We start from the raw sequence: 19,517 nt of genomic DNA on the forward strand, positions 1-19,517 counted from the left end.
GACTGGTTTAGCTTGATTCTATTCTTTCTTTGTTTAAATGCATATGACAAGTTGTCTGGTTATGTAAAGAATCCAACTTTGCTAATGCAGGAAATTTCTAAAATATTTTTTTCAATAACCTGAGTGGTTCATAAGTTCTGACTAACATGATAAACTCTGTAATTTAAGTCTTAATATTTAACAGAAAAGATGAGATCAAACTATGTCTATTAACCACATTTCTCTTCATTAAGTTTTCTCCAAACTTTTATTTTAGTCTTGCTGTGTTTTCCCACCTGTAGACCTGCTTCGATTAGGACCAAATTTGCAATATTTGTTATATTTTCAGTCAGTCCTTTTAAATACAAAGCATCTGGAAAGTATTTATATTGCTTTACTTTTTCCACATTTTGCTATTTTACAGCTTTATTTCAACTTGTATTATTATTCTGCAAAATTCTACACACAAATATAACATGAAAATGTGAAAAAAGTCATAATTCGAGGGGGGTTGGGGGGGTTGTAATTCTGAGAAATAATTTCTGAGATTTTAAATTCTGAGAAAAAAGTCAGAAATATGAAATTAAAATATTACAAAAAATGAATTCTGACATTAAATTCAGATATTTTTAAACAAAGAATTGTGGTATTTAAGTTAGAATTCTAAATTTCAAAAGTAGAAAATGTTCAATTTTTTGAAACTCTAGAAAATTTTAGATTAAACAGAAAAATATATATTTTTTAATTTACAAAATATTTTTCTGAGCTCAGAATTTTTTTTTTTTCTCCAGAAAATTTCTGAGATTAATCTAAAAATACATTTTTAGATTAGTTTGGTCTTAGCACATTTGGAGCTCCAAAACTTTAAAAAAATTTCTTAGAAAATTTCTTAAATTAACCTAAATATTGTCTTGCAAATTTTCGACATTTGGAGCTCAGAAAGTTTCGTTTTTTCTAGAAATTTTCTGAGGTTTTTCTGGAAGTTGTTAGACTTTTAAAACTTTGAAATTTCTGTTTTTTCTGAAATTATTCTCGAAATTACCTCGTTTTTTGCAGAAATGCAAAAAAACGAGATTATTTTTTTATGTTTTTCTTCCAGTCCCAAAACATGACCGTTACCTCTGGGGTGACCAAAGACTTTTGCACAAACCAGTTTAACCATAAATCTTTTTATTTACATAACAATACATGTTTTTCGGTAATAGCAACAGAACAAGTTTGGAGTTCTGCCTGAAAAGGGGCAGACACCAGCGCAGGACAATGCGCCCATTATCGGACAGCCGTCCCGCCGGCTCACAGCGCACCCAGCTCCCGCTGCAGCCGCTCCTTCTCCCGCTGGAGCTCCGCGATGCTCTGGCGGTTCTGCTGCAGCCGGTCCTCCAGCCACTGCAGCAGCGGCCCGCTGACGGCGGACATCTGGCTGCACAGGTTCTTGGTGAACACCGAGCCGTTGTGGATCTTGGTGACCGGGTCCAGGTGGGACAGCCCGTGGATCCGGCGGTACGTGTCCTGCTCCTCCTGGCACAGGATCCGCGGCAGCTCCACGGCGGACTCCAGGCACGCCTTCCCGATCGCCTCGCGCGGAACCACGTGCACGGGAATCTCCACTCGCTCGTACTCGGAGCCCTTCTGCGCCTGCGCGGACTGGAAGCAGGTGTAGAGGACGCGGCCCGTTCGGGTGTTCTTGTCCTCGATGAAGCAGGAGAAGATGAGCCCCACGAAGCACTGGTCCAGCATCTGGTACATCGCCTGGGTCCGCACGTCGACGTGGGACGGCCACACCGTGATGTGCGGGTGGGAGTGGTACCAGCCCACCACCCGCATCGGTCTGCCGGTGGAGTCCGCCAGCCGCTCCGCCTCGGTGGAGGCAGCGGACAGCTGCTCCGGGGAGATCTCCACCCGGTCCTTCCGCTTGTCGGAGCGGCGGAGGATGATCACCGAGTGGATGTGGACGATCCGGGACGCCTCCACCTCCCCGATACATAAACCCATCACCTCCTCCTTCTCGGTGCTCAGCGCGTGGTTCATGCACACCAGGAAGGCGTCAGACTCCAGGTGGACCGCGCTGACGGCCATTTTAACCAGAAAACACAAGTTTCTGACAGCGGGAAGAGAGGAAAACAAAATAACACCAAGACGCACTCTCACTTCCGGGTTCCTCTACTTCGTTTTACCTTGCTGTGCTGTAGCGCCCCCGTCCGGTGCGGAATGGTTCTGCAGTGACTTCATTAAAGTTTGTTATATTGTCAGCAGAGATGTCAAATAATAATAATAATAATAATAGTTATGTGTCATTAATTTATTAAAACTGAAAATAAATACAGAAATAATTTAAAAAACGTTTTATATAATTGAACATTCCACATATTCATTGAATATATAAATAATATACTTAGAATTTTGAAAACAAACTAAGTTGAACTTTTTATTTTAAGCTTTTATATAATGGAGCATGAAAAATCTCCACATTCATCGGCTATATAAATAACATAACTGAAATTAATTAAAAAAAAAACCCAAACAGAACTTTTTATTGAATTTTTTTGTATAATTGAACATTTAAAATGTCCAATATTGAATCAGTATATGTATAATTATTATAATTATAATTCCAAATTTATAATTAATAAATTATTCTGTAGTCCAGTTCTAATAAATTAATAACAAATTTAACTTAACTTATTTCATGAATTATTTATTGTAATTCATCACTCTAGTTACGACTCACATCTGCATATTATCAGGTTAAAACTACTGACATATTTATTTTAAACTTTCATGACTTAGGCAACCTGATCATTAAATAAATTAAAATTAAATCTGAAAAGTGTGGCATGCATTCAGATCCTTATTCTGATGCCCATGAAAGAAATTCAGTGTTTTATGGGTGACTATCTTCTAAATGTTTTAAATATCTAAATTTTTCTAAAATAATAAAATAAATCAGAGTTTGCATGTTGAGTAGAGGATCCATTGCTGCTTGATTCTTGACCTCTGATCCCGACAAGGTGACCAATGAAAGCAGACGGCGTCCCGGTAGAAGTGTGTTTATCTGACTGTCGCTCAGATAAACACACGTCCAGGCAGGGCTGTGCTGGGAGTGTTAAGACATCTAAAGCTGCCGAGTCGCTCAGCAATATGAGGGTGTTAATCCTTCCTCTGACCCACGAGCAACACAGAGAAAACCTGAGAAAACTTTACTTTTAACGCCTGGTAGCATCTTTTTATATTTGTTTCATCATCATGAAACATGTCTGTCGTTATTATCCAACCTACTGAAGCAAGGGGAAGTTTTCAGATGTTCTTTGAGTTTGGAGAAGGAGGAACCAGCGAGGCCGACGGCTTCAAGATCTTGTTTTGGTTTCAGCATAATATTTAGAAGGTTAAAGTCCAGGAGGTTGACATTACAATTATGTCACAATTTTTTAAAAATGTGGAAAAAAGGGTGAAAAAAGCATAAAAATTCAGGCAGGTGGACAGTGGTGCCTCCAAGAGGGGGCTAGTGGGGGTCCAGGCCTCCTCTGGAAAAATGCTGGGCCCCCCAACCAGCTCATATAAAGACATACAGCGTCACCTTCTTCAGTCAAGACACAAATACAAAACTCTGCAAATTCATTAAAATATTGCATTTCCTTATGCATTTTTTTCAGTTCTGCCATTAAAATTCTATTATTTGTTTACAAGAAATTTATAAACAAACATGCTACACCAATGATAAGTTTAAAAATGGCAAAAAAAAATGTATTTACTTTTTTTTTATTTTCAGTTCTACCACTGACACATGTTGCGTCAATTCAAAGTTTAAAAATTACCTAATATTATTATTTTAAATTGTTTTATAATCCTGTTGTGGCCAGCACTATGAAAGTTTTCTGGGAGTGCCGCTGCAGCCGGGGTGCCGGGCCAGAGTGGGCGCCAAAATGTGAGTTCAAGTCTATATTTTCTGTATTTAGCAGCTCTTTGTATGTAAATTATAGGATCAATAACAGAAGCACAGCATTGATTAGGCATAACGTTGGGAAGGAGACGTTGTCCCATAAAATCATCCTTTACTCCCAGCAGATCCACTGAATAAAACTCAATCTTAACATCATCTGAGCAAAACTCGCAGTTCCAGTTAAAATCCTTGCAGATGTTAAAACGTTTTACTGAAATACATCCATAACCACAACTTTAAAGAAACATGTCAGATAAAGTAAATCAGAAGGAAGAGGAAGAGAGTGAGTGAGAGGAGGAGGAGGAGGAGTTACAGGAGATGAAGAGTTCTTCAGCTGGTATTAAAAGCTGACAGAAACCGGAGTGCTCGTCTCCACCTGCTGCTGTTTGGTGGATTTTTGTCCGCGCCGTCGCAGCCTTCCTGTTGCCAGGCGATGAATGCGGCTCGGATCCATGATAAGCAGAAACTGCGGTGGTTCTGGGAGCAGAGGATCGTCCAGCACAGCCAGCAGATGGACCAGGAGGAGAACCGCCTGAGGAGCAGCGCCCTGACACGGTCAGAAGACGATTCTGCTGCGAGTCGAAGGTTTTATCCAGAAAAGTCTGAATGATGTCAGCCCAGTCAGGACTTAGTTATTCCCACTGCGTCCTCATCAGGGGCTAAAATAAGGCAAAACCAGACAAACATTTTATAACTAAACCAACACACAAGTAGATCATCAGAAACCTAAATATCAGTTTCCATCAGATTTAAAGGTTTTATGCTTCCTTGAACAGGTCAGACGAAATCATTGCTGAATCATTTTTAGGTAATGAGATTCTAATCTGCTCAGTTCTCCTTACAGAACGAGCTGTTTTAGGGCTTCTGTCACTTTAAATCCAAATAAGCTGCTGCTAGCCACGCCCACCAAATTCAACGCTTGCACATCTTTGAAAAGCAGAAGTGGAGCCTCCTGCACAACCAACAAGAATCAAGCAGCAACAGTTAAAGTGTTTTGTTGTTGATGTGGATGGTGCATCAACAACAAAACACCTGACTTTTTCAGCAGCCATTATACAACAGGTAAAACCAGGCTCCAGCATGTTGGGTTGCTAGGTAACGGGCTGGGCTTGGCTGGCATTGCTAGGTGTTATTATACTAAGCAGTCTCATTTATAATGTTTTACAAGTGAAACAACAAATTTTCTTTGTTAGCATTTTGGGACTAGCATGCTAGCTACCCTGCTAGCTTAGCAGCTAACTGCTTGTTCATAGCAGCAACCATCACTTTTCTATACAAACCTGAAATGAAAACAATAATTTAAAAAAATATAACACTTATTTGCATAGATTGCACAAAAGTTTTGTTAAGCCTCATTTATTGTTATTAAGTTGTTAATAACTATGGATTTATGGGATGGATTTAAATTTCTCTCACTGTTTCTAAACTTTGGTTTAGTTTCTGCTAAAATTATGTACGTATCTCGTTAAAAAAAGTAAAATAAAGTTCTGGCAGGTGAACAAAGCCGTGTGGATAAACTGTCACACTAAAAATAAACTTTATTACCGAGGGAGCCAGAGATGGATGAGTTCATTAAACGCCTTCGTTGTGTTTGCAGCTTGTTTGTCTGTCATCGCGTCGTTGCCTGAGAATGTTGATTAGAGGCAGCGCAGTCACAGGTTTGAATCCCGGAGATCAGCAAGAGAATCACTTAATTAATCCTTCAGCCAACACGGCTTTCCTCTTTCCACATCATGAGATCCTGCTGCAGTGACAGAGGATCAACGCTGCAGGACCAGAACAGACAAAAAGGAGGAAATTTTCCAGACATATGGTGGATATTTTGTGAAAAACACTTTAAAAAATTACATTTGTGGAAAAAAGTCAAAATGTCCCTAAGAATTGGTCAGAACAAAACTAGAATATACTAGAAATTTTACAAAAACGATAAAAAATCTCCAGGTTTTCTGCTCATACAGGATGTGACCTGATTGATGGACATCTGACAGACTTAAAAACTTTAAATATCAAACATCAGATTGTCTCATTAATGAAAATCAGCATTTCTTCAGTCTGAAATAGAACCAGGAGAAGGAACTAAGTTCAAAGTTCACATTAATGTTGAGTTTACTTTTAATTTCTACAACAAGGAACATCTTTAAATCATATTTCTCTCTTTAACGCCACATTTCCACAACTGAAGCTGCAGCTAAAAAGTTACTTGAGCTAACCCTACAGCACTAATCTTAACCATTAGTTCTGCTAATACTAAACAGTTAGCATTAGCATTAGCTAAGCAGTTAGCATTAGCATTAGCTAAGCAGTTAGCATTAGCATTAGCTAAGAAGTTAGCATTAGCATTAGCTAAGCAGTTAGCATTAGCAGAACTAATGTAGCAGAAATGTAAAGCTCAAAAGAGCTAAATTAAACCAAGTTAATTTAGTTACAACATATTTGTCTTTACCTACTTATGCAAGCTAAAGCACTAAATGGTTTTGCAATTAGCCAAAACACTCAGAAAATTAATTAGTAAATTAGTGGAAGTGTTTCTAACTTACCTACTTCATTTTGAATAATTCTCCACTCAGATGATGCAGTAGATGGTCTGATACTTGATTTTCCTGCCACATCTCTTGGTCTGGACCTGAGCTGAACCTCCGGTTTGCTGTTTGTCTTCAGGCTCAGGGACCAGTGGCTGCTGCGCCTCCACCTGAGGAACCAGAACCAGAACCAGCAGCGCTTCATGGAGGAGAGAAGACAGCGAGAGCAGAAAGCTGCTCAGTTCCTCCAAAGGCCCAATTAACCAACAAACCAAAAGTTAAAAAACTGATCACAGAAATGAGATCAGCAAACCTGGAACTTCAGATTAAACCAAAACATCTGAATATTTAATATCAGAAGGAGAAAAGATTGAATAAAACGTACTGATATAAATTTAATATCAGAAGGAGAAAAGATTGAATAAAACGTACTGATATAAATTTAATATCAGAAGGAGAAAAGATTGAATAAAACGTACTGATATAAATCTGTCAAAACTCAAACATTTTATTTGTTTCTACATTTAAAACTCAAATCCATATTATGAGTTACTTGAAATGAACAATATTCAACTATTTTAAATCTGAATTTATAGTTAAAATTTTCTAACATGCAAAGTAAACTTTTTTTATTCAGCACATTTCCACACTTTATAATGAACTCCAACGTTACTGAGCAAAACGAAACGTTCAGATCGATCAATTATTATCAGTTACATGAATCATAATGTTAAAACTGTCGTCGTGTTTTTAAAGCTGAATTACTTAGAAAATAATTTTATGTGGCGATACGTGAAGAACTGCATCCCAAACAAAGGCCTGATGTCACTGAGCAGAGAGTTTGAGAGGAGAACCAGTTAGAGGGGATGATGAGCAGCTGAACCTCCTGCTGTCGGTTTAAAACGGATTTGTTTCAGAAAATGACGAATCTTAGCTGGAAGTCTGTAGGTAATGTTTTTAACCAGCTTCCAAGGGTTTTTGTTCCCCCCAGTGAACTGAGTTTATATAATGGCCCAATGTGGTCGGTCTAGTCAAAGTACTGCATGGAGAATAATGGAGGATATTCTGGGTCTTTAATTCTGGGACTGGCCTGTAGGTGTCAGCAGAGAGCTGCAGTTTGACTCAAAGGGCCTGAAATCCTTATAATTTCAGTTAAAGGGTTAAACCGACAGGTTCCTGCTTTTTATGGAGACTCTTTTTGGGTTTTTTCCCAGCAGGCATTGCAGCTGTGACTCAGGAACTGAACAGAAATGCTTGCCTCACTTTTCAGATTTAGAATAAAAGTTGGGTTAAAATTAGTTTCAGGTCTGTTTTCTGATTTATTTATGTATTTTTTACACTTTTAGATATTTTTACATAAACTATGGAAAAACATGGCCAGTCTGTGTATTCTTGAGATTTTTATTTTCAGATCTCAGCATTTTGACCTAAATGGATTATTTTAAGTTTTTCGTACCTCAGTTATATTAAATTTAGTAAATCCCGAGTACCAACGTAGTTTTTTAAATAATTTTGCTTCTGACAATTTTTAAAACTGCAAAGCTTTTCAAATTTACACACAATAGAAAACAAACTAAAACTCATTAAGGCTAAAAACGATTCAGTTCAGTTTCATATTTTACAGCAACTTGTTGGAAACCTGCATTTTCTGACCAGTGGAAAAAACATGAAAAAATGTTTTTATCACATTTATCTCTTCACTTTATTTTCTTTGACAGGAAAAGTCAGATATTTGCTGAGCAGTTTTTCTGTCAAAGGGAGGCGTCATCATGGCAGGGAGTCGTTTGGCTCTCCTCCTCCTCCTCCTCCTCTTCCTCCTCCTCCTGCTCCTCTTCCTCCTCCTCCTCTTCCTCCTCCTCCTCATTCACATCATTAATCCATTTTAAATCCATCCTGATCTGCTGCAGCTTTTTCTCTCTGCTGGTTTCTGAGTTTCTCTGCTGGATGTCTGACCTGCTGACAAACTGAAACTAAAATCACATTAACAGCTTTTCATCGACTTCTTCTGCTCAGACGGCGAAGCGTTTTTAATTAACTTGTTACGAGGAGTCGGCTGGGTAACAATGGGGAGATTACACTCTGGTTACTCTGGGATTAAGAGTGAAAACCTTCCTGATAATCTCCTCATATTAGTGTTTTCTTGTTCCTCTGCAGAAGGAAAACTCCTGGATTGGATGTTTTTAGTTGAGATTAAAGTCAAACGAGACTTTACAGAGGAAAGTCGAAATGTTTTGGATTTTATTTTGGTGAAAATAAGAGCCTGATAAAATTAGCTGTTAACCCCAAAGAACTAACCATAAGTTACACTCAGGCTAAACTGCTGCTACACCATGTTATATCCTTAGTTTTTGCTCTTATTAAGCAAAAACTAAGGATATAACATGGTGGTGAGCAGATGCTAATGCTAAACTGCTAACTTCAATTAAAACTTCAATTAACTTCTGCTCTTGAAACACTGCAAAGTTTGAGCACCAATTTAATTTAATGTTCATTAATGACCTTATATGTTGTATTTATGTTCATATTCTCTCTACTGGTTGTTTTACTTCATGTTTCAGATATTCAGGAAAAAGTCAGTAAACAGTTTTCACCCCCTTCAAAATAAGAGCATGAATATAAATAGATTCTTAACAGTCGGTAACCAAAACTTTAACTCAGATTTCAAGTTTATGACTAAAATTGCCCTGAGTTCAGAAATAGTCAGGAAAACTCACTTTAGAATTTATTTAGGGGAAACTATGTGTGCTAAAAGTTTTCAAAATTTGCTGAAAGGCTAATCAGAAACTTAGCTTAGCTGTTAGCCAATTTAGCAGCTTCGTGTTCTTTGAAACCAAAAAATATTGATGCAGATTAAATAAGAGCTGATAGGGACATTTAGGTTTACAGACGACATTCAGTTTAAAGAAAATAGACGCACTAAAACACACAATCTTCTTATTTTAGTGAAATAAAGCTGCAGAGCAGACGAAGTAAATGAAACTAAAACTAACAGATGGTCTCTGCTTTAATAAGCCCCACTGACTTCTAACAACTGGATGCTCTGGATTTTATTTAGTGTCTCATTAGAGGAGATTAAAAACACTTTCCTGCCACACTTTCCTGCAAATTTTTATTATTTTCCATCATTAACATTCCAATTTACAACTTTCCCACTTTACCCCATGAACCAAAACAACACATTGAATTTTATGGTTAAATAATTGAAATAAATCTGAAAAGATTCTTTATTTAGATTTTCTTCTTTAGGCTCTGCAGAAAACCAGACGGACTGAAGAGCAGCAGCTCCTGTTTGTTTTAGATAAGAAAACAGCAGATAATCAAATCCAACCTCATCAATAAAGTGGAGATAAGAGGCAGGAGAGAAAACGGCTGGAAATACCTGCAGATAACAGAGAGGCTGGAAGAACCGCAAAACGAAACCCTGAGCATCACAGCAGGAATCCGGCTTGAATTAAACAAACCAGGTTAAAGACAAAACGTCACATCAGATCAGTTTGAAACAAGAATCACAGGAAGGTTTTTCTTTCAAAGAAAAAACGAAAAATGACTAAAACATTTTCCATAAAAATCTTATATACAGCTTCCTTCATTTCATTTATATGGAAGAATATTAGGGCCACTGAAAAAAATTTGACGTTTTCTCAGAATTTTGACTTTAATGTCAGATGAACGTCAAAAAAACAAACGAGAAATTTGAGTTTAAAATTCTGAGAAAAAAAGCCACATTTCTGAAAATAAAGTCAGTATTCTGAGATTACAGTTATAAATCTGAGGTTAAAAAATCATTTTCTGAGAATAAAGTCAAAATACTGAGAAAAAAAGTAAAATTTCTGAGATTAAAGTCAAAATTCTGGTGGAAAAAGTCAGAATTTGAGGAAAATTTTATAATTTTGAGGAAAAAAAGAATTGTAAGTAAAAAGTAAAATCTGAGAAAAAGTCAGAATTCTGAGGGGGGGAATCAGATTTTTTGTTGTGGCACTAATCTTCCTCCATACATTTACATCTTCCAGGCAAACAGGATTTATTTTGGAAGAACTTTTCTCTGTCCAGTCAGTTACATAAAAGCAAATGAAGGAGTTTTTTTTTTTATTAAAATAAATACTGCAGCATCATCAAGTTTATTATTCACGTCGTTTTGGAGCCGATTAGAGAATAAAATCTTATGAACATCAGAAGATGAGCAGCACAGGAAGTAGCAGCAGCAGAGACAGGAAACGGCTGAGAGGAGTCAACCTGACCGCCGATGAATGATACCAACGAACCTCCTGATCCGAGTCATCTGGGAGAAAACGAAACAATCAAGACTTTACATCGTTGATATCATGTCTTCAGAGCCATTTAATGTATTTTTAAACTGTTATCTTTTTCTTTCACTTTCTCTTTATCTCGACTTTCAGCAGCTCTTAGAGATACATGTTTATCTGCCAGGCAGGACAAGGAAAGCTTTCACTCCACACTTCTGCAGCTCGTTTATTTTTGGAAAAAAGACAGAAGTAAGTGATGCTATGTGTTGGATTAGCTAGCTTCAAATTTTACCAGCTTAATTAAAGTATCAAAAGCTGGATTGATTTTTATTTGTTTTTTTTAGCTCCAAGTTGAAGATTTATCTTCAGGATAAAACTCAGAACATTATGTGACTTATGACTATGTGCAGAAGATTTGCCACAAATAGTGTTCCATAGAAACTTTGTTAAAGATATTTCTTTTCCAAAAGTGTTTTATGCCTTTATTGCACCTATTCATAACAAATATTTGTGACTTTTCCTCTTATTGATCATGAATCCAAGTCACTATTTTATAAAAGTATAAATCCCCAACATTTCATATTTGGAATTAGAAACATTTTAGGTCGGCTTTTTTATTTTTGTCATCAATGTCAAAGTTGTCAAAAAATAAAAAATCTTAAAATAATGTCTAGGGACACAATTAGCTGAAAATATGATGCAGTAATCTTAAATGTAAAGAGTTTAAGAAAATTACAATAATTAGCTGTGGATGCTATCAGTAACATGCTAATGCTAGCAAATACTACTGTTAGCTGACTCTGTTGTCTGAGTTAACCTGGTTTAATTATTGTGCTTAAACATTTTAAATGAGTCTAACAATAAAATACAGAAATAAACTGGAAACATTATATGACCAGAATTATCAAGATTAAAACAAGGTTTTGTTTAAGGCTAACATGCTAACGTGTTAGCCTTAAACAAAGAGCTGGGTGAGCTGGTGTATGGAAAGAGCAAAGAGACATGAGGTAGACATGCTTGAGTATTTTATTAACATGAACCTAAAGCACAATATGTAGCTAAGACTATTAATATGCTCCCACATGCTAATGCTAACATTAGCAGCTCTGAGGGCTCAGAGGAGGTGGAAGCAAACAATTTAGCAGCTAGCATGTGTGAGAAGTTGTTTCACTTGTAGATTCTAGTTTGAAAATCACAATAACAATAACTTTTAATATTTTTAATTCTCATACATGCTAACGTTAGCAGTAGCATGTTTGGTGGGTCCAGAGTTTGGTGGGATCTGTTCTGATGAACCAAATGTGTCCATTTTAGCTCAGTTGACAAATAAAACCCTTAGGAGGAAATTCAGCATCTAACACTTTTGACATTTTGCTTTCAGAAACAAAGTTTTGGGACCTCACAACAAAGGTCAAACTAGATTTGTTTCTTTTTCTTTTCTGGGTTTCAAAATCATCCCAAACTCCACATCAGTGTTTCTGTTTTAAGGTTTTGTTGTTAAGGAGTTAAATAAGAAACATTTTGGGGGATAAAAGGCTTGAACTGTAAATGAGAAGGTGAGGCAAATTCATTCAGCCCCATTTACACCCAGAAGGAGTTTTTTTGTTTTAGGGTGAAACGTGTGAAAGGCGGGTTTTACAGCGACTGTGGGTGTTGATTCCTCTTCCACACCTTTGAGATTACAAAACCTTTCAGAGATTACCTGAACCACACCAAGGAACCAAAATAATTAAAAATGAGAATAAAACTTTGGAGAATCTTGTCTCAAAATGCAAAGCCGACAGACTCCCAGCTTTAACACTTTTATATTAAATAAACACAGATAATACGTGTTGCTATGTGTGTAAACTTTCTTACCACAATCTTCATGGAAAACGTGAGGGAAGCAATGCAAGACGCCGTAGAAGCAGCGGCAGTAGGAGCAGCCTTTCTGGACCCACTCACCGTGGGGAACAACGTCACATCGTCTGCAAACATACAAACAGTAAAAACCAGCAAAAGAAGCCACAGCGACAGACCGTGGATCAGAACAAAACGATTATAATGTCAATGTTGCTGAAAACCCAGGAGACCATCAGCTGGTTTACCTGATTCGGGTGTCGTACTCACAACTCCTCCCGGTGAAGAACGGAGGGCAGGCGCAGAAACTGCCCAGGATGCAGGTTCCTCCATTTTTACAGCAGCTGCGGCTCTGATCAGCACCTAAAAACATTAAAACATTAAAAAACATCAACCTGATCCTCCGTTTCTATCAGCCTCAGTGATAACAGAGGGAAACATTTCATCTTCACTGCAACATCACAAAATCTCACCAAGTAATTTTGGTCCAGTTTGTAGTGAAAATATCGTAGTAAACTCAGTAGCTTTCCATTTCTATTGGCAGATAAATTAACTCATAACATGAGAAAAATGTCTTGTTAAATAACCTGCCAATGGAACTGGAGCTGGGTTGCTAGGTAACAGGCTGAGCTGGGCTTGGCTGGCGTTGCTAGGTAACAGGCTGAGCTGGGCTTGGCTGGCGTTGCTAGGTAACGGCGCCAGTGGAACCAGAACTTTTTAAAATTAATATTAAAGGAATTAATGACTTAAAACAAGTCTATATATGTTGCAGAAAAATTACTTTTAAGTTAATTTTATTGCAAATAAACTAAAATATTTCCACTAGAAATTAAACCAAAAATACTTGGTAAGATTTTGTGTTTTTGCAGTGTTTACCTGTTGTATGTAAAGTATTCATTTAATCCTTCTTATATTTGTAATGTTTTTCATCCATAACCTGAGAGTTACATATTGGAATGAATTAAAAATATAAATAAAAAAGCAGCAAAAACTTGAAAAAGTTTTCACTGTTTTTCTAGTTTATAATCTGTAAAACTGAAAATCTGAATCTGAAGTTTTACTGATTTCTCATGTAATCTGTTCTGTTTAGCTGATTGTTTCCGTCTCTTTTTCCTGTTTTGTTTACAGATCTGAGGTTTTATTGGGTTTGAGCATAAAGATGAATCCTCCTCATGTAAATTCTCTGCAGGTTTTCAGTCTGAAATCTGCTGTCCAGCTGCTGCAGCTCCTCTGTGTCGGTGAAATAAACCAGAGTCTGCAGCTGGCAGCGCATTCCTGCAGCACTCCTCCGCTCCACACCAGTAAACACCAGAGAGTCTGAGCAAACCTCTGAAAATAACAGAGAAACACTAAAACTCAACATCCAGACACTCAAACCTGAATCGTTTCGCTCCTTCCTGCTGCAAAAACGTTGATTCAGTTTCACATTTTCACTTTTTTACTTGGTTTTTATGAATTCCTGCAACGTTTTCCTGCTTGTCTGCAAACAGGAATATTAGAGATGTTTCATTTCCTGTGAAAACAGAAATCTGTGTGTGTGTGTGTGTGTGTGTGTGTGTGTGCGTGTGTGTGTGTGTGTGTGTGTGTGTGTGTGTGTGTGTGTGTGTGTGTGTGTGTGTGTGTGTGTGTGTGTGTGTGTGTGTGTGTGTGTGTGTGTGTGTGTGTGTGTGTGTGTGTGTGTGTGTGTGTGTGTGTGTGTGTGTGTGTGTGTGTGTGTGTGTGAGGAGGCGTACTGCTGGTGAGGCCGATGAAGGGCAGCACGGCGCTGGCGTCTCGGTGTTTACGGTCGCCGCTGTTTGGAGAATTCACCTGGGTAAACTGGGACAGAAACTCCTGGGAGGACTGGGAGGACTGGGAGGACTGGGAGGACTGGGAGGACTGGGAGGACTGGGAGGACTGGGCCGCTGGAGGAGGAGCAGGAGAGGAGGGAGATGGGGCAGCAGTAGAAGAAGAAGAGTGGAGGACTCCTTCAGACCCTGAAAGAAAAAAACGGCAGGTTTGAGTAAATATTTGTACATCCAAGTAAAAAATAAAAACTTTGAGTAATCGGCTGATTTTATGGACAAAATGTTTCTGATTCAGGGTAAAATCAGTGAAATTTAAACCCTGACAGCCACATTGTTGGTTCCTCGCCTTCCTGATGTCTGTTTCAGAACAAAGTCCCTCTATTACATCTGACTGATGTGCAAATGAGGAGAAACCAGCAGCTACTGGAGCCAAACTGGGTGAAGTGGCTCAAAACCAGTTAAACCACAAACTGAGCAATGAGGAGAAAACGTCTGAATTTACACTGTGAATCTGAAAATATCTGATTGTTTAACAGAGAGAAAAATTACAAACTTTTCTCTGACCAGCAAATTACATGGAGCAAAAACTTCATGATGCGTTCAAGTACATCTAGAAAATATACGAGTAAATACACTATTTTGGATAAAACTTCTGTTTAAAGGCAAAGATTTATTAGGATTTGGGTCCCTGGAAAAAAAGAATTCTGACTTTAATAAGATTTTTATTCGATTTGTCAAAATCAATATTAATAACCAAACATTCTTTGGTTTATGTCAATTTTGTTGTTAAAATATAAAAATAATCACATAATCATTTTCTTCTCCGTTATAGGATTTGTAAACATGCACTTCATCTTTAACTTCATCCAAACTGAAAGTCTGTCTCAAATTTATTTGGTAGATTTGAGTTTTAAGAACAGATGTTGCATAAACAACTAAAATGTTTATAATTTAGAGGGAAAATGTTAAAATTCTGAGGTTAAACTCATCATTCTTCCATGTCTCAGTGTCCCTAATGAACATTTAAAATTGGTGCCGCTCGAAATATTCTGAACGTTGTGGAAAATTTAAGATGAATTATAGTTTTACGAGGTGCATTTGAACGCATCATGAAATGATGGCTTCTAATAAAGAAGCCCGTAAAAAAAAAAACATTGCGGAAATGTGGAGAAAAACCGACCTGAGGGAGCAACAAGCCGGAGACACCAGAAAACCCCGAGCAGGAATCTGAGAGGAGAAACGGGGAAGAAATTCATTAAAGATGGAGAAAAAACAGGAAAATAAACGTTTTTTAGTTTTTAGGACTCACCTGAACTTCTGCTGTCGCCTCATATTTAAAATTGTCAAAATTCCAACTTCTTGCAGTTTTAATATGAGTAAAAAAACAAAAAACAAACAAACAAAAAAGCAGGAAAAATAAGAAAAACTTGTTAATTTTATCTGTAAATATTCCTGAAGTTCCCAGAAAAAAATAAATAAATCAGAAAATCAATAAATCCAGGAACAAGTGAGAGCTGCAGGTTTTCTCAGCCTCATTTGTGGGAAAACTTGGAACATCTGATTCAAACCTCATCCCTCCTCTCTGCTCTCCAGGTGATTTCATTCCGGAAGTGGGCGGGACTCCGGAAGCCACGCCCCCTTTCTGTCTGCTGCCCGTTTCCGCCTGCAGGTTGGAATCAACAAGAACCGGAATGACGGAAAATGTGATAATTCTGCAGCAGAAACGGCTGAAAAGGTTTAGATTTTAATCCAGAAAACAAATATTTGACTTATTTATTCAGAAATAATTAAAATAAAGTTAAAACTGTTTATTTTTAGTGAAAATGAGATCAAATTAATTTAATGAGATATGTTTAATTAAAAAGTTTGGTTATAAAATCTAAATTAAGAAAGCTGCTTTTATTTCCTCTGAAATCTTGAGGGATTATTTGGTCTGTGAATTAAATCTTAAAAATAAAAACTGCAACTCAGAATTAAGTTTTAATTAGATTAACCTTTAAATTTGATACATTTTTCTCTTCTTATTATTTTGCTACTTTTTGATATTTTCTTTTTGTTTCATCTTTGGCTGGAAAAAAGGGAAAATTAGTAACAAAAATAGACTGTCTTTATTTTTATTTTTATGTTTAGTTTTGTATTTTACTGCCATTTTATTTGATCAAACTTAATTTTATTTCTTGTCATGTTGTCATTGCTGTGAAGTACTTTGGTCAGTTAATGTTGTTCTTCTTCTCTGGATGTTTAGCTGAATCTTTCAACCCCCACCAGCATGTGTGCTAACCTCGTTAGCATGTGTGCTAACCTCGTTAGCATCCAGTCTCATGCTAATCACTCAGCTGCTCCCAACAGAAAACATGCAGAAACTTTTCATGCATGAAAATAAACATTCCAGAAAGTTCAGGTTTAAACTTCATTTCTTGATATTTTGATTCCAAAAAGCCTGAATTTATTCTGACACATTAAAATGTTTTTATCGACACCTTTTTATGCTTTCTGAAAACCTTTTTAAGAAACTTTTTAACTCAGTTTCAGTCCAACATGTTTCCGTTTTCAGAGGAATGTTTCCAGTGTTAGTAGATACATTTCTTTTGAATCATTCTGTTATAAAAAGGTCAAAATGTTTAGAAATAAAATTCTTAAAAATAAAAAATAATGTGTCAAAATGATAAGACCTGCTATTCAAAGCAGTGAAACTGAACGTCTCTTTGAAAAAACCTCTAATCTGACCTTTAACCCCAAACGCTTCATAAATGGCAGGTTTCATGTTCATCTTGTAGTTTATTAGTTTTCTAATTCATTATGTGACGGAGAAGAAGATCGACTGATTTTAATTTGCTGAAATCTGATTTTGTTTGGTCGTTCATGCCAATAATCAATCAATCAGACTGTGTGATCAGTTTACACCACCGATGAATATGCAGAAGAACGTCGATGTCAAACAGCAGAGCTTTGTTTACAGGAGTAATAATGGATCAGTTTTAATGTTGTTGAGCAACAGGAGACAAAAATATCGTTTCAGAATCATGATAAGAGAAAGGAAGGAGAAAACATGACTAACAGCTTTTAGTTTACATCCAGATTTACTGTCTGTCTTCTTCTGGTGCAGAATTATGACGCACATCTCACATCAACGATGTAAAACTAAAGATTCTGTTGGGTATTCCAACAATTGTCTTATTGTTCCTCAGGTGATAGAAGGCCGACTTTGTAACTGTCTTTATGTGACCTGAAGGTTCAGGTCAGAGACCATCACTTTGGGCCTGACTGCTGGTTTCCAGCTGTAAGAATTGACTAAATAATTGTTCTTAAGGTACAAAGATAATAACTTCAGTTTTGTTTCTGCTAAACCTGAAAGAAGTTACAGTTTAAAACTCTCAAGATGAATCCACAGGCTGGTAATTAATACAAGAATATTAAGCCTCTCTTGTTAACAAATAGGATAAATAACAACAAAAGAATAGAAAGTCAATAAAAATGAAAAATTAAAGACTATATCATGTAGTCCAAATATTATCTTGTTTGTCAAGTGACAAAAGGCTGATTTGTAGCTGTCTTTATGTTGCTCTGAAGGTTCAGGTTTGGAGTTCAGGAAGCCGTTAAATCATGTAAAACTGTGGCTCCCTGCCTGGTTGTTCTCCCTCTGAGGGCCAAACAGAGGAAACGGGCTTTTTATCGTCACAAAGGAGTCTGAGCTGATGCTAATAGGCAGCTGGAGGAGGAGCAGCAGGAGGGACGACCTGATGGGAACCCAGCAGGAGGTCTGCATCCCAAAGCAGGAGGCAGGAAGACCTGCAGCAGGAAGAGAGGAAGACCTGCAGCAGGAAGAGAGGAAGACCTGGTGCAGGAAGAAGAGAGGAAGACCTGCTGCAGGAAGAGAGGAAGACCTGCAGCGGGAAGAGAGGAAGACCTGCTGCAGGAAGAGAGGAAGACCTGCTGCAGGGAGAAGAGAGGAAGACCTGCTGCAGGAAGAGAGGAAGACCTGCTGCAGGGAGAAGAGAGGAAGACCTGCAGCAGGAAGAGAGGAAGACCTGGTGCAGGAAGAAGAGAGGAAGACCTGCTGCAGGAAGAAGAGAGGAAGACCTGCAGCGGGAAGAGAGGAAGACCTGCTGCAGGAAGAGAGGAAGACCTGCTGCAGGGAGAAGAGAGGAAGACCTGCTGCAGGAAGAGAGGAAGACCTGCAGCGGGAAGAAAGGAAGACCTGCAGCAGGAAGAGAGGAAGACCTGCTGCAGGGAGAAGAGAGGAAGACCTGCAGCAGGAAGAGAGGAAGACCTGCTGCAGGGAGAAGAGAGGAAGACCTGCTGCAGGAAGAGAGGAAGACCTGCTGCAGGAAGAGAGGAAGACCTGCTGCAGGAAGAGAGGAAGACCTGCTGCAGGGAGAAGAGAGGAAGACCTGCTGCGGGAAGAGAGGAAGACCTGCAGCAGGAAGAGAGGAAGACCTGCTGCAGGAAGAGAGGAAGACCTGCTGCAGGGAGAAGAGAGGAAGACCTGCTGCGGGAAGAGAGGAAGACCTGCTGCAGGGAGAAGAGAGGAAGACCTGCTGCAGGAAGAGAGGAAGACCTGCAGCAGGGAGAAGAGAGGAAGACCTGCTGCAGGGAGAAGAGAGGAAGACCTGCTGCGGGAAGAGAGGAAGACCTGCAGCAGGAAGAAGAGAGGAAGACCTGCAGCAGGGAGAAGAGAGGAAGACCTGCTGCAGGGAGAAGAGAGGAAGACCTGCTGCAGGAAGAGAGGAAGACCTGCAGCGGGAAGAAAGGAAGACCTGCAGCAGGAAGAGAGGAAGACCTGCTGCAGGGAGAAGAGAGGAAGACCTGCTGCAGGAAGAAGAGAGGAAGACCTGCTGCAGGAAGAAGAGAGAAAGACCTGCAGCAGGAAGAGAGGAAGACCTGCTGCAGGAAGAGGAAGACCTGGTGCAGGAAGAGGAAGACCTGCTGCAGGAAGAGGAAGACCTGGTGCAGGAAGAGGAAGACCTGCAGCATTCAGCTACAGCAGGATCGAATCATAACAGTCCTCCATGCTGACAGCAGAGACTCAGTAAAACTAGCAGATCATGTTTAACCACTGTAGTTTTTTAAAGATGTCTTAACGATTTTTTCTGCACTTTTGCTTCTTTTTAAAAATTCATTTTGAGTTTATTTTTAGTTTCAAATGAAAAATATCCAAAGAAATGACAGATTAACATATAGAATATATGATTTCAGCTTCAATTAGAGATCA

At 38.3% G+C, this 19,517-nt stretch overlaps 3 protein-coding genes across 3 annotated transcripts; 1 reads left to right on the forward strand and 2 right to left on the reverse strand.

Moving 5' to 3' along the window:
* Positions 1–1,132: 1,132 nt before the first annotated feature.
* brcc3 (BRCA1/BRCA2-containing complex, subunit 3) lies at positions 1,133–2,138 on the reverse strand. Its single transcript, XM_014973539.2, has one exon. It carries the CDS (start codon positions 2,053–2,055, stop codon positions 1,273–1,275), a length of 783 nt encoding a protein of 260 aa, XP_014829025.2. The 5' UTR covers positions 2,056–2,138; the 3' UTR covers positions 1,133–1,272.
* A 1,731-nt stretch (positions 2,139–3,869) lies between these two features.
* LOC148156283 (uncharacterized) lies at positions 3,870–6,783 on the forward strand. Its single transcript, XM_088010685.1, has 2 exons — positions 3,870–4,471; positions 6,575–6,783. Exons 1-2 carry the CDS (start codon positions 4,350–4,352, stop codon positions 6,696–6,698), a joined length of 246 nt encoding a protein of 81 aa, XP_087866811.1. The 5' UTR covers positions 3,870–4,349; the 3' UTR covers positions 6,699–6,783.
* A 2,747-nt stretch (positions 6,784–9,530) lies between these two features.
* tdgf1 (teratocarcinoma-derived growth factor 1) lies at positions 9,531–15,950 on the reverse strand. The gene is made up of 6 exons (XM_014973537.2): positions 15,615–15,950; positions 15,486–15,532; positions 14,252–14,494; positions 12,767–12,881; positions 12,537–12,646; positions 9,531–10,714 (listed from the first exon to the last, which is right to left on the reverse strand). Exons 1-6 carry the CDS (start codon positions 15,635–15,637, stop codon positions 10,605–10,607), a joined length of 648 nt encoding a protein of 215 aa, XP_014829023.2. The 5' UTR covers positions 15,638–15,950; the 3' UTR covers positions 9,531–10,604.
* Positions 15,951–19,517: the final 3,567 nt, after the last annotated feature.

This window comes from Poecilia mexicana, unplaced genomic scaffold (assembly GCF_051168715.1).
Source record: "Poecilia mexicana isolate PSO_F unplaced genomic scaffold, ASM5116871v1 scaffold_12, whole genome shotgun sequence".
Taxonomy (NCBI): Eukaryota; Metazoa; Chordata; class Actinopteri; order Cyprinodontiformes; family Poeciliidae; genus Poecilia; species Poecilia mexicana.

Bases quoted from the DNA above. Each gene is read 5' to 3' on its own strand.
- LOC148156283 (XM_088010685.1), top strand. From the start codon at position 4,350: ATGAATGCGGCTCGGATCCATGATAAGCAGAAACTGCGGTGGTTCTGG. The intron at 4,472-6,574 runs GTCAGAAGACGA...GTTTGTCTTCAG, and splicing joins AGGAGCAGCGCCCTGACACG to GCTCAGGGACCAGTGGCTGC.
- tdgf1 (XM_014973537.2), bottom strand. From the start codon at position 15,637: ATGAGGCGACAGCAGAAGTTCAG. The intron at 15,533-15,614 runs GTGAGTCCTAAA...TTCTCCTCTCAG, and splicing joins AGGCGACAGCAGAAGTTCAG to ATTCCTGCTCGGGGTTTTCT. The intron at 12,882-14,251 runs GTACGCCTCCTC...TAATGTTTTTAG, and splicing joins CTTCATCGGCCTCACCAGCA to GTGCTGATCAGAGCCGCAGC.
- brcc3 (XM_014973539.2), bottom strand. From the start codon at position 2,055: ATGGCCGTCAGCGCGGTCCACCTGGAGTCTGACGCCTTCCTGGTGTGC.